Source organism: Nakaseomyces glabratus, chromosome D (assembly GCF_010111755.1).
Source record: "Nakaseomyces glabratus chromosome D, complete sequence".
In the NCBI taxonomy this organism is placed as follows: domain Eukaryota; kingdom Fungi; phylum Ascomycota; class Saccharomycetes; order Saccharomycetales; family Saccharomycetaceae; genus Nakaseomyces; species Nakaseomyces glabratus.
Window position 1 is genome coordinate 160,996 of NC_088954.1, and position 13,407 is coordinate 174,402.

General features: G+C 42.0%; 7 protein-coding genes across 7 annotated transcripts; 4 read left to right on the top strand and 3 right to left on the bottom strand.

The window, feature by feature from the left end:
* Nucleotides 1-731: 731 nt before the first annotated feature.
* Nucleotides 732-4,214, top strand: CYC8 (transcription regulator CYC8; the record flags this gene model as incomplete). The annotated part of the gene is made up of 1 exon (XM_445474.2): nt 732-4,214. The coding sequence occupies one exon, from the start codon at nt 732-734 to the stop codon at nt 4,212-4,214; it is 3,483 nt and encodes a 1,160-aa protein (XP_445474.2).
* A 282-nt stretch (nt 4,215-4,496) lies between these two features.
* Nucleotides 4,497-6,194, bottom strand: MED1 (Med1p; the record flags this gene model as incomplete). The annotated part of the gene is made up of 1 exon (XM_445475.1): nt 4,497-6,194. The coding sequence occupies one exon, from the start codon at nt 6,192-6,194 to the stop codon at nt 4,497-4,499; it is 1,698 nt and encodes a 565-aa protein (XP_445475.1).
* Nucleotides 6,195-6,517: 323 nt separating this feature from the next.
* SPE3 (spermidine synthase) lies at nt 6,518-7,399 on the top strand (the record flags this gene model as incomplete). Its single annotated transcript, XM_445476.1, has 1 exon — nt 6,518-7,399. The coding sequence occupies one exon, from the start codon at nt 6,518-6,520 to the stop codon at nt 7,397-7,399; it is 882 nt and encodes a 293-aa protein (XP_445476.1).
* A 325-nt stretch (nt 7,400-7,724) lies between these two features.
* Nucleotides 7,725-9,062, top strand: HOS1 (histone deacetylase; the record flags this gene model as incomplete). The annotated part of the gene is made up of 1 exon (XM_445477.1): nt 7,725-9,062. One exon carries the CDS (start codon nt 7,725-7,727, stop codon nt 9,060-9,062), a length of 1,338 nt encoding a protein of 445 aa, XP_445477.1.
* Nucleotides 9,063-9,544: 482 nt separating this feature from the next.
* Nucleotides 9,545-9,988, top strand: CMD1 (calmodulin; the record flags this gene model as incomplete). The annotated part of the gene is made up of 1 exon (XM_445478.1): nt 9,545-9,988. One exon carries the CDS (start codon nt 9,545-9,547, stop codon nt 9,986-9,988), a length of 444 nt encoding a protein of 147 aa, XP_445478.1.
* Nucleotides 9,989-10,229: 241 nt separating this feature from the next.
* On the bottom strand, nt 10,230-12,215 carry GVI51_D01375 (uncharacterized protein; the record flags this gene model as incomplete). The annotated part of the gene is made up of 1 exon (XM_445479.1): nt 10,230-12,215. One exon carries the CDS (start codon nt 12,213-12,215, stop codon nt 10,230-10,232), a length of 1,986 nt encoding a protein of 661 aa, XP_445479.1.
* Nucleotides 12,216-12,536: 321 nt separating this feature from the next.
* Nucleotides 12,537-13,217, bottom strand: ISA2 (Isa2p; the record flags this gene model as incomplete). Its single annotated transcript, XM_445480.1, has 1 exon — nt 12,537-13,217. One exon carries the CDS (start codon nt 13,215-13,217, stop codon nt 12,537-12,539), a length of 681 nt encoding a protein of 226 aa, XP_445480.1.
* Between the last annotated feature and the right edge of the window lie 190 nt (nt 13,218-13,407).

Here is a 13,407-nt window from a genome sequence, read left to right on the forward strand (position 1 = left end):
GTAAAGAGCTTCACTACTTGTGCGTTTAATATCTGTATCTATGGACCAGTGTTGCTCAGCGCAATACCGATTGAGTTTTGAGTTTTGAGTTTTGAGCTTTGAGTTTTGAGATTGGGATTGGGATTGGGATGTGAGTGCGAGTTAGAGTTAGAGAGAGCTTCGAAGCGATTTTTTGGCAAAAGATACAGGAATGAGCGTCTCACACGGCACCAATCAGGTGTATGTGCCGTGTAGAGTGTCTAGATGCAATTATATACTACTATACGGCCAATCATCTGATGTGCCGTATAGTCTGATGTACGTATATACGGATAGAGCACATGATGTACGTACGTACTGATAAACAAACCTGTCTCTTTTACGTCCATAATGATCTCAGTAGTGTCTCTCTCTCTTCTGCAAATTCGCAATTCGCAGCTTTGCTGGGTTTCTTTTCAGTTGTCTGTCTATCAGTTGTCTGTCTATCAGTGGTGTTGCCAATGTTTCTCTGGCTGTTGCTTTGCTGTTGGGTTGAATGTCATTTGCTTTCTGTAAGAAAGCTTCGGATTGCTTTTCCTATCTGTTTATCATTCGCACTTGTCAACAATCCCACAATCAATCTTTTCTTCGCTTCCTTCTCGCCCTCTCTCGCTCTCTCTCTTTTATAGCCCTTTTAGCATTTTAAACTATTTCAATTGCATATTACTTCTCCCTCTCTCTTTGCGAAAACTAGATAACCACGCTTAAGAATAATGGAGAACAGTACCACTAACACTGATACCTCCGTTATGGCTACCACTCCTAGTGCAGTAGCAGCTGCAGCAGCAGCTGCTACAACTGGCAATGCTAGTGCTAATGCTACTACAACTACAACTACAACTGCTAATGCCACAAACGAACAGCAACTGGATCCGCTCACACAGTCTACTGCTGAGACTTGGCTGTCTATAGCCTCGCTCGCTGAGACGCTCGGCGACGCAGACAGGGCTGCCATGGCCTACGATGCGACTTTGCAGCACAATGCGTCCTCTACGAAGGGACTCACCTCGCTGGCACACTTGTACAGGTCCCGGGACATGTTCCAGAAGGCCGCGGAGCTGTACGAGTGCGCACTGCAGGTCAACCCCGAGCTGAGCGACGTGTGGGCTACGCTCGGCCACTGCTACCTGATGCTCGACGACTTGCAGCGGGCCTACAACGCCTACCAGCAAGCCCTGTACCACCTGAGCAACCCTAACGTGCCGAAGTTGTGGCACGGAATCGGTATCCTCTACGACAGATACGGCTCCCTCGACTACGCTGAAGAAGCGTTCGCAAAAGTCCTCGAACTCGACCCACACTTCGAAAAGGCCAACGAGATCTACTTCAGACTCGGCATCATCTACAAGCACCAGGGCAAGTGGTCGCAGGCCCTCGAGTGCTTCAGGTACATCCTCGCCCAGCCCCCTACCCCGCTGCAGGAGTGGGACATCTGGTTCCAATTGGGTAGCGTCCTCGAGAGCATGGGCGAATGGCAAGGCGCCCGTGAGGCCTACGAACACGTCCTCTTGCAGAACGACCACCACGCAAAGGTCTTCCAGCAACTGGGTTGCCTGTACGGTATGAACAACGTCCAGTTCTACGACCCGCAAAAGGCCCTGAGCTACCTGTTGAAGTCTCTAGAGGTTGACCCATCCGACGCCACTACCTGGTACCACCTGGGCAGAGTCCACATGATAAGATCGGACTACACAGCCGCATACGACGCCTTCCAACAGGCTGTCAACAGAGACTCCAGAAACCCTATCTTCTGGTGCTCCATCGGTGTGCTGTACTACCAAATTTCTCAGTACAGAGACGCCCTGGACGCTTACACAAGAGCAATCAGACTAAACCCTTACATCAGCGAAGTCTGGTATGACCTGGGTACATTATACGAAACTTGCAACAACCAGCTCTCTGACGCCTTGGACGCTTACAAACAAGCAGCAAGATTGGACCCAGAAAACATCCACATCAGAAAGAGGCTAGAGACTTTGACTGCCCAATTGGAAAACCCACAAGAGGCCGCCGCACTACAGCAGCAGCAACAACAGCAACAGCTCTCCACACCATCAAACGGTAACGTGATACTATCGAATAACTCTCAACAACAAGAATTCAACCAAGGCAGCGTACAGATGATGATAAACAACAACGCTAATGCTAGCCCACCGGTAATGTTACAACCAACTTTACAAGTTACTGACCAAGTGAACCCGCTAAATGTAAGGCCAGCATACCCAGCAGACCAACAACCTCAGCAACCACAACAACTATACTCCGGTGCACCTCTACAACAGCCACCACAAACACAACAGCCACCTCATACTGAGACACAACCTCTACAACAACCTGTGGCACCTCCATCTCTACCTCCTACTCAAATTCCAAATACTCTTCCACAACAACCATTGCCATCACAACAACAGGCAAACTTACTTCCAAAAGCTAATCCTATGGATATCAGTAATGCTAATAACCAGATCCCACCCAGGAATCCAGATATCCCCAGTGCAGAACAAGCGGAACCAGCATATACTGCTGGAGCTCATCAACAATCAGTGGGTGCAGCTCAACCAGAGGCTCCTGAGTCAGTGGGTGCTGCTCCAAAGCCCGATATTTTGAACCAACCAGAGGCTCCAAAGACCGAAGATAACCAATTACCACAAGCTAATATTCCTGAAATCAAGCCAATGGAAGTACAAAATCCTACTACTCAAGAAACCGAAACTCATCAACTACCAAGAATTCAACCAAATGCAGCACCACAGACACTACCAGAAAACGGAAGTATCAATGCCCTAGTTAATGCTGCTGTTTCAAGTGCTCCAGCCCCAACAAACAAGAATGAAAGAGAACCAGATGCTAATGAAGTAGAGCCAGCACAGAAGAGACAGAAACTGGATGATAGCCCTGAAGCTCCTCAGGCTACGGAATCAGCACCAGAATCAGTACCAGAATCAGCACCAGAATCAGCACCAGAATCAAACATTGAGCCAACTAATCAAGAAAAGGAGGATCTAGCAAAAGAAACTACACCTACCGAGAATACCGAAAGTGCCAAATCGGTCAAACAAGAACAACAAACACAACAAGAAGTATCAGAACCACCTGTTGAAAATGGTCAAGAAGAAACCACAACCTCCTTGCCAGTTCCTGCAACTGAGGAAACGAACCACAACAACGAAACTGTTGGAACTGCCGAAGACTTGAAGGATGAAGCCATGCATGATGCTACACAAGATGGAGAAAAGCACCAAGCAGTCGAGGAATCTGTCACAACTGATCTACCATCCACTGAACAAGAAAAACATTTAGACGAACCAGCACAAAAGTCTGAAGTAGAAGAAAATACTAGAGCAGAGACTGCTGGATATGAAGAACCATCTGACCTTCCAGATGCACAAAAATCTTCCGAAACAACTGGAACAACCGAAACAGCTGAAGCTGAACACACGGAAGTTACTAATGTGCCAAGTGAAGTTGAAACATCTGAAACGGCTAAGCCTGCAGAAACAACTGCAGATCAGCTAACGGGTGAAATAAACCAGGAGAAACAAATAGAACAACCTTCTGAGGCGTCAGAATCTGTTCCTGAAGAAAAGACTGAAGTAGAACAACCAAAGCCAGCTGAAGAAGATTCCAAAGGAAATGATACGCCACAAGAAGAAGTATCCATTTCAAATACTGAAACGACAATGGCGGATGAATCATCCACCCAACCTGTTAAGGACTCAACTGAGACTAACCAAAACGACCCTGCAGATAACATGACTGAAGAGTCTCACGGCCAGGACTCAACAATCGATGAAGCCGACAAAGGCAGTATCGAGGAGAACAAAGATACACCAAATGAGGACTTTCAAAAGTTACAAGAAGGAACATCAACAGATGAAAAAATTAACAATGACGAAGAGATGAAAGAAGAAAATGATGAGCCAAAAATTACTACTACAAATGAAAATACTGAGCAGAATGATTCTGTCAATGGCGAAGTTCAAACAAATGGCACAACTGAGGTTGAAGAGGCTGCTGATGAAACTGTGATCAAACCAACTGCAGAAGCCTTGGAGAAATTAGAAGAAGAAGCAAAGTTGAGAGAAGAGGAAGAGAAAGAGCGTCTAAACAATGAGAACAACGAAGATAACAAAACAGAAGTTACTAAAGATGCTGTGGTAAGAGAGGTTGAGGAAGATGAAAATTACGATGATTAGATCCGCAGATTCACAATCATGATGTAATCATTTATTTGCATGTTCCCTTTGTTTTTGGAGCGTTATGTTGACATGAATTTCTTTGAGTGCTGTCTATTTGTGAATACTTAAAGACCATTATTGAAGTTTAAAATGGCTGAATTAGAGAATTCGGCATTATCAGACTATAAATACTTATTGATTTCCTGAAATCGTTGTTTTATTATTATAAATATATCTATGTATTATAAGGTAGTAACCAAATGCAGAAGTTTTTTTTTATATTTATTAATACAAACTAAACTAACTGAAAACATTAAAAAGATCCTCGACAAATTTAGCCCATTTATCTTTATCATCATAAAAACTGCAAGAACCCAGTCCTTTGAATGAAACATGATCCTCGTTTACCAATAAAACAGGTATATTACCTTCTTCACCAGATTGTGAGTCACTATCGTCGTCATTAATAGCCTCTTCATCAATATCCATTTTGTCATCATTGATTATATTGCTTCCCTCCATCAACTCCTGTTGCCCAATAAAGGACTCTGAATTATTTGAAATATTTAAGTTGTCTGGTTTTTGATCCGGTTCAGTCGTGGTATCAGCCATAATTTCATGAAGACTGAACTGCTGCAAACCTTCATCCTTGAAAACTACTGCCTCAGACATACTTGGTCTCTTAGCTTTGTTTGAAGATCTCCTTCTTCTCTGCAAAGACATGGAATTTCTTTGCATGAATGATGCGTTCTTATTTGTAGGCCCTTTCATTATTTCTGGATTAGTGTTTTCGACTGTGAATTCATCCTTTGTGTTTGCTATATCTGCTCTAATATGCTGATCATCATCATCAGAAATCGAACTCACCAATTTCAAATATATTGGTCGTAGAACTGTCCTGTACCAAATAGTCCAATTGAGTATATCTGCAATTAGGTCGAGGTTATCGTTGTTTATATTGAATCGTCTGATTTGTATGAGATCAGTGGTAAAATCATTCATTAATTCAATAGTTTGTTTTTTAGAGGAGCCTAATTCATAAAAGGCATGACATAATACATCAGATACTTTTCTGCTCGTTAGCTGGTCTTTCTCATCAATGAACAGATCTGTTGGCACAAACTCTTTAGGAAACCAGAAAACATCTTCATCTGTGTCATCGAAATTTACCTCAAGAATGAGGTTAACACCCACCGAGTAGTTTTCTGAGTTCTCATTAATCCAAGATCCAGTCTCTGAAGAATAGATGTACTCATAAAATCTTTGTTGTGGGACTTTTGCTCTCTCAAAGTATACTTTGGCTAACGGTCTCGAGCGCATAGAATATCCGTGTGTTTCATATATATATAATCCAAACCTATTGTCCACATTTGCTACAACTTTAAATCTGTTATCACAACTCTCTTTAAAAAATGTATTAATGTATTTCTTCAGCTCTCTAAAATACTTGAAGAGGTTTAGTTTTCCTTCATTGAGTTTAGAGTCCAAGCCATTGCCAGAGGATACAGATTTCTTATCTGTTTTGTTGGTTAGAGATGATCCGTTTGTTCCATTCCCAGATCCCAAGTTGTTTCCAGAAGATATCTGGTTGTCAGACTCTACGCTTGAGTATGTGTCTAATAAGTACAGGAATTCCAAGTTATGGTGGAATTGCTTCAACGAGTCATAATTGGTCAACGAATTGAGCAAAATATTCGACTGTTTGTCCCCTGCTTCTTCCAATTGCTCATTGGAATAGTCAAAGTTATCAAAATTCGATGCGAGCACCAGTTTCACATCCTGCACCGTGCTCTGTGTCTTATTGTAATCAATGTCAATAACAATAATCTTAGAGGCAGTAGAGAGTCGCGATATATCGTTATCCAGCTCATCAATAAACGACTCTAACCCCATAGACTGACATAGCTTCGTGATATTCTCGATGGTAATAGTCCCCGGCTTGTAATCCTTCAACAACCCTATCAGATCCCCCAAAACTTCCACGTACTGATCAGCCATCCTGTCTCCACACCTTGTTGGTCTTGAACTGGTCCCGCTCACTCAAATTCTGATCTCAAAAGGGCTAAATAACCACTAAAATGACTACATTTGAGTTTGAAGTGTCAAGCTTATTACTCGAGACTCGAATTTTAGCACTGTTAACTATGTCGTTACAAGGGATATATCTTTCCAATGAGCCTTGCCCAAAATTTGCGATGAGCTTCAACTTCCCAGCAAACTTTCAGCATATTTCAGTATACTTCAGGAAGTTATGTTGGCATTGGGGGGTTCTGTAGCCATTATTTAGTCCCAAACAGATCAATCGGCGAGAATATACAGATATGAGCGAGATTACACACCCTACTATTGTTGATGGATGGTTCAGAGAGATCTCTGACACCATGTGGCCTGGTCAAGCCATGACTTTGAAAGTCGAGAAGGTCTTGCACCATGAGAAGTCCAAGTACCAGGACGTCTTGATCTTCAAGTCCACCAACTACGGTAACGTTCTTGTTTTGGACAATGTTATCCAGGCCACTGAGCGTGACGAGTTCTCCTACCAGGAGATGATCACCCATTTGGCCATGAACTCTCACCCAAACCCAAAGAAGGTTCTTGTCATTGGTGGTGGTGATGGTGGTGTTCTTAGAGAAGTTGTCAAGCATGAGTGTGTTGAAGAAGCTTGGCTGTGTGACATTGACGAAGCTGTTATCAGATTGTCCAAGGAATACTTGCCAGACATGGCCGGTGTTTACTCTCATCCAAAGGTCAAGACCCACATCGGTGATGGTTTCCAATTCTTGAGAGACTATCAAAACACATTCGATGTTATCATCACTGACTCCAGTGATCCAGAAGGTCCAGCTGAGACTTTGTTTCAACAATCTTACTTCGAGTTGTTGAGAAGTGCTTTGACAGACAAGGGTGTTATTACCACTCAAGCCGAAAGTATGTGGTTGCACTTGCCAATCATCAAGGACTTGAAGAAGGCCTGCTCCCAAGTGTTCCCAGTTGCTGAGTACGCTTACACCACCATCCCAACTTACCCATCTGGTACCATCGGTTTCATGGTCTGCTCTAAGGACGCCTCCGCTAACGTCAAGAAACCACTGCGTGAAATGACTGAAGAACAAGAGAAGAAGTTGCTAAGATACTACAACAAGAGAATCCACGAGTCCTCTTTCGTTCTACCAACCTGGGTTGCCAAGGAATTGGAACTTTAATGTCATTAAATAGTCAATAAGGTGATTTCCCAACTGCCCAAAAATTGATATATAAAAGAGGGAGAATCATGTGAATTCATCTCTATACGCTATAGTACCTACTTAAAATATGTAAATGTAATTAAGAATTCAAAAGACATGGCCCTTTCTAGATGATTTTGAAGTTTTATGATGACTTAAATGGTCGGACTTACAAGCCAATTTATCATCAATTTCCTACAATATTGAACAAACTGCAATAGAAGTAACTTTCGAGTCAAAAACTATGAGTAGCAACTTAATTTGTCTAAAGAAAGTATTTTAGAACTATACTGATTTAAAAAGTATGGTTCAGCTAGTGATCAGTGCATCTCAGTTCCAATCACAAGTGGTCGACCTGCTGCCATGTAATAAGAGACAGAAATCACAATTGATCTACTCAATGTTGGAGAGCTATGGACTTTTAGAATGCTTTGACCATATAATTGATGTGCCTAGTTGTCAAAGGAAGGATCTAGAGAAGTTTCACTCAAAAGACTACCTCAACGTGATACTCGATGAGCAATTGAATTGGAACCCTCAAATCGATGGAAATGAAGATCAGTTAATGGAGCTTCGGAAAGCTTGGAACGATATAACCACCAGCAATGAAGCGTCAAAACCAGATTTCAAAACTTATTCCGAGTTATTGCATTATTATAGGGATCATATTGAAGTTTCTGAACATAATAAGAAGAGGACAGCTCTCGAGGCTGAGCTGTCCGATGTTGAAAGCGGAGATGAAGTTACAAGGCGATCCACGTTGGCCAAATTCAACTTGTTGGATGATTGTCCTATATTCCCATATTTGCCATTGTACTGCTATGTGTCAACGGGCGCAACATTATCGCTAGCACAATACATACTGGAAGGCAGTGAAAGGACCATTGCCATTAACTGGGATGGCGGCAGGCATCACAGTATGAAGACGAAAGCCAGTGGATTTTGCTACATCAACGACATAGCTCTGTTAATTATGACATTGAGACGTGGCGGTGTAGATCGCATTTCTTATGTTGACTTTGATCTTCACCATGGTGATGGAGTTGAGAAAGCGTTCAAGTACAGTAAGCAAGTGCAGACAATCTCATTGCACATGTATGAGACTGGGTTCTTCCCTTGTAGTGGATCTCTCGAGGATAATTCTAGCGGTAAGAGCATCGTCAACATCCCACTCTTACACGGTCTAGATGATTCAACTTTACAAGATATAGCGAAGAGGATTATTGTACCGAGTATATCCAAACATCAACCCAATGTAATTGTAATCCAATGTGGTGGCGATGGCCTGAAAGGCGACAAGTATAGTGAGTGGCAACTATCCATAAAGGGCCTGACATCTACAATTACCTCTTTAATAGAGCAGTTCAATTGCCATATTGTATTGCTTGGTGGAGGTGGGTACAACAACTTGCTAATGAGCAGGTTCTACACATACTTGACCTGGAGCATATGCCACCAATATGCCTCTGAATACAGTACACCCATCGATGATCTGATACAGGACCACTGTTATAGCGACCTGTACAGTCCAGAGCAGTTTAAATTCTGGTATTACGACCAAGAAACTTCAGGAGGCTCGCTCAAAAACTACAATACAACTGCATACATTGAAGACCTAATAAAAAATATACCACTGACATGAGATGTATCCAACGTAGTATAGATAGTAGTATAAACTTAGTCAACAATACATAAACTAACTATAGAAGCATCTAACCGTATTTTCATCACCTTACACGTTAAAATGATCTTCGAAGCCATTTCCTTGAATTTCTGGCAGAATTCCCGTTTCTCACCATGAAATGATAATAATAAACGCAAAGTTTGGGATTAGCAGGCCATATTTGGCAGCAGTTACAGTTTTTAGCGTCATTTGGGCGGTACTTGAATCAGGATACCACTATTTGTGACAACCATAGCGTTTTGGAAAATTTCTAGCTAGACCTTTCTTTTGATAGAATCAGATCGATATTGAAAAGGGGAGTAACAAATAGCAAAGCAACACGGCCCAGGAGTACTGACATTTCACAATACAAGAGAGCCACCTTTTTGCGATACTTAATTTTTCTTTTGAGCTATCCATTGAATTACGCCAGTCAAATACTATATTTTTAACACATTAGGATGTCTTCTAACTTAACTGAGGAACAAATTGCTGAGTTTAAGGAAGCTTTTGCTTTGTTTGACAAGGATAACAATGGATCCATTTCTTCTAGTGAATTGGCCACTGTTATGAGATCCTTAGGGCTTTCTCCAAGTGAAGCTGAAGTCACCGATCTAATGAACGAAATCGATGTTGATGGTAACCACCAAATTGAATTTAGCGAGTTCTTGGCACTAATGTCACGCCAACTAAAGTCTAATGACTCTGAACAAGAACTATTAGAAGCTTTCAAAGTCTTTGACAAGAATGGTGACGGTCTAATCTCTGCTGCTGAATTGAAGCATGTGTTGACCTCTATTGGTGAAAAGCTTACTGACGCTGAAGTGGATGAAATGTTGCGTGAAGTCAGTGATGGCTCTGGTGAAATTAACATCCAACAATTTGCTGCACTATTATCTAAATAAGGAATCAAAAATAAAATAAAAATACCTAAAAAAAAAAGCTCCCCCTCATCACATTAATTATTAGTTACTGAGATTATTATTTTTTTTTTCTATAATTATTCTAATAAATACTGTCTATTCTATTCTATTCTATATTAAAGAGTCCAAAATTTCTTCAGAGAAAGAAGAAATGTTTATTGCAAACAAGAAATTTGATTTCAAGGCTATGGAAGTATTTGAACAGTAAATAAAAGCACTTAGCTCAGCTATGTACAAATGAAGTTAACGTAGGCTTTTTCTTTGGAACCGGTGGAGGAGCTTTACCTTTTAAGGAATCCTTCTTTTTGGGTACCGTTGGTGGCTTTTTCTTTAATGGCTTATTGTGAACCACTTCAGTAGCAGCTTCACCATGAATCTCTCTTTCATAAGAGTTTCCGACAGATTTTAGCTTAATATGTTGCAATTCTGAAGTAATATCTCCAATTCCAATGTTAGATACTGACATTTGACTATTTACTTCTTGGTTAACTTGTTTAGATTCGATGTTATTTTCCTGGATATTATCTTTTCTAATTGGCGGGTCGGGCATTGGCCTGTTACTGGATTGAATTGAGGAAACTGTACTTCGTCTTTGCAAATCCATATTGGTATCCCTAGATGGTGAAATTGGAGTTTGAGGGTTTGGTTGTGTATTCATTTTAGTAGAAGTACTGCGTCTAGGGAGTGGTGGAGTGCCTCTTTTCAAAGTATTCGTAATTGGTGGCCTTTCATTAGCGGAATGACCAGCATATGTGCCATCATAGTAATTGTTTATCTGTTCTATTGAGTTTATCCCTGGGGAAGTCTCAACCACTGAATTTGTACTCATAGATTGGCTGGTGGTTCTTCTAGGTGGTGGAGGCGGGACTGCTCTGGTTGCTGCGCCTGGTGGACCTACTGCAGGAGCAGGTATGTTTCGAATTGAATTATTATTAATATCTGCTGATGCTACGGAACTGCTATCAATAGTAGAATTGTTAGTCTGCATATTTTCATCAATTGTCTCATTTTCTACAGAAGCACGCCCCCTGTCTCTATGGGTTGGCGGAGGCGGTAATGATGATAAGTCCACATTATTCATCGGTATTCGGTTTTGCAATGCCTCATTGGCAGAATTGGTTGAAGTGATCGCAGTTTGGTTAACATCTGGTGGAATCGACGGCATGGGTCTGTATGCATTGGCTTGAACAGGGGGCGTTATTCCTTGACCGTATACTGGCTGTTCTGGTGATCGTGTCTGCTGCGGGGGTGCATTTTGTGTATAAGAGGTTTGTTGTGTTTGTGAAACATACTGTGGTTGTGTGTTATTAGAATATATCTGCTGTTGCTGGCCATAGGCTTGCTGGTTATGTAATTGCTGATTCTGCTGTAATTGTGTATTGTATTCTGGTTGTTGTTGCTGCTGTTGTTGCTGTTGAGGTAATGGATTGTAAGCTGCTTGTGCTTGTACTTGGTAGGGTGCATTACTGTATGTATTTTGTTGTGAGTTTTGTTGTAATTGTTGCTGTTGAGAATTGTAAGCTACTTGTGCTGAGTTCGTATATGTGTTATTAGCCGCCATTTGGTTAAAGTTATTATTTGTAGATTGTGTAGGTGCTGCAACATTGAGTTGTTGGTTAGGTAAATTACTTTGAAATGTATTATTGGCATTGTACTGATGATTCGGTGTAATACTGTTAACAATTGGCGCTTGACCTGCTGGATGCTGTTGATTTCCGTAAGAATAGTTGGCATTAGTGCCAGCCGGTTGTTGTGGTTGTTGTATTGCGTAGTTTTGAGTGGGATTGTACTGACTATTCTGAACAGGTGGTTGTGGACTTACAGGTTGCTGTTGTGCCGGACTGCTATAGGGGGTATTTTGTGCCTGTGCATTGTAACTTATTGTGTTATTTGCTGCTGCAGTAGGTTGTGAGTAACCACTGTAGTTACCAGCAATACTACCAGCAGTATTTCCAGCTACATGTCCAGCTTGCCCTGATCTAGTAGGAGGAGGTGGGAACGATGAAGGATCCCTCAGCGTATTGACACTTCTAGGGGTATGGTAATCTTCCGAGTACTCATCTTCTTCATGGTGATCGGTATGATGTGTATCTTTGTCTTTCTTATGCATATGCTTCTTGCTAGTGTTGTAACCAGCCTTGGCAACTGTCTTGGTACCCTTATAGGTAAACTTCCCTGCGGTAGCTAACCCTGATTTCAGCGAATCCATCCTGGAAATTGTTATTGTGTTGTGCTGCTGACTTGCAATGTTCGACTATGAAGAATAAAGAGATCAATGGCAACGTTTATATACCACTTGCCAGGATAGTTGTTATGGCGAAGTCTGGTGGGCTTAAGGCACTTGTCGTAAAATGATTTACGTATGGTGAGTGATATAAGCTCCCCTATAAGTGCCGGAATGTACAAAAAGCCTACTTCTGTATCGTTTAGTCCAGGGTTGTTACGTGTAACTGTATAGACATGATGGTAATATTTGTATAAATAGTTTATATAGATGCTTACAATAGACAGACTAGTGAATAATATCTGGTCATTTTTCGATATCAAAACTCGAACCACACCCACAACTGCTCTTCAAGTTACCATCTGTGATCTTGAAAGTCGAACCGATTAGCTCAGTGGTATAGTTCAGAGTAGTGTTGTTCAGTATCCCGAGCGAAGTCTCGTCTATTGCAACTTTCCCGCCTTCTTCCGAGACTATATATATGACGTCTTTACTAGACGAGTCAGCACCTTCTGCAAACTCATCTACTACTTCTTCCTGCGTTTTGCTTTCGGAATTGCCAGTTTCCTCCAAGGAAAGCGTCGACTCCGGCACTAGCTTCATGTTGTATTGAAACCCGTGACAGCCACCGCTCTCCACAAGCACACGCAACACCTCTTGGGATTCCTTGTATATCTCATTTAATCTCTTTGCAGCCCTCTCCGCTATCTTCAAGCCCTTGTCCTCCTGCTTGTTTAAAACCTTGTAAGGTTCCACCAGCGGAACCTCACCTTCAGATGCCTCAACTTTTATCCCATACCAACGGGTATTCTGCATTGTATTCATCATGGGCTTCGCCATAGGCTTGGCCATCGCCTTAGCCATCGGAATCACCTTCGGCATAGAAACCACACGCGCATATCCCCTCACAGAAATCCTCGATACCGTCACGCTCCTGATCCCGATCATCTTAACCGCCGTCTTGTCGAGTGTTACACTATCCCGCATCCACCATCTCCCTGCCCCCAGTCCCGTTTATATACATGTGTCAGTCCATTACTAATGGCTTTCCCTGTTCCAGGAAAGGCCCGAATTCTGGTCCGAGACTATTTGACACATTTCGCACGGAGTTTTCTAAGCAACTCTCCTGCTTCGATATTCCCCCGATGCATTCCGGACCCACACGGAGTATATCGCA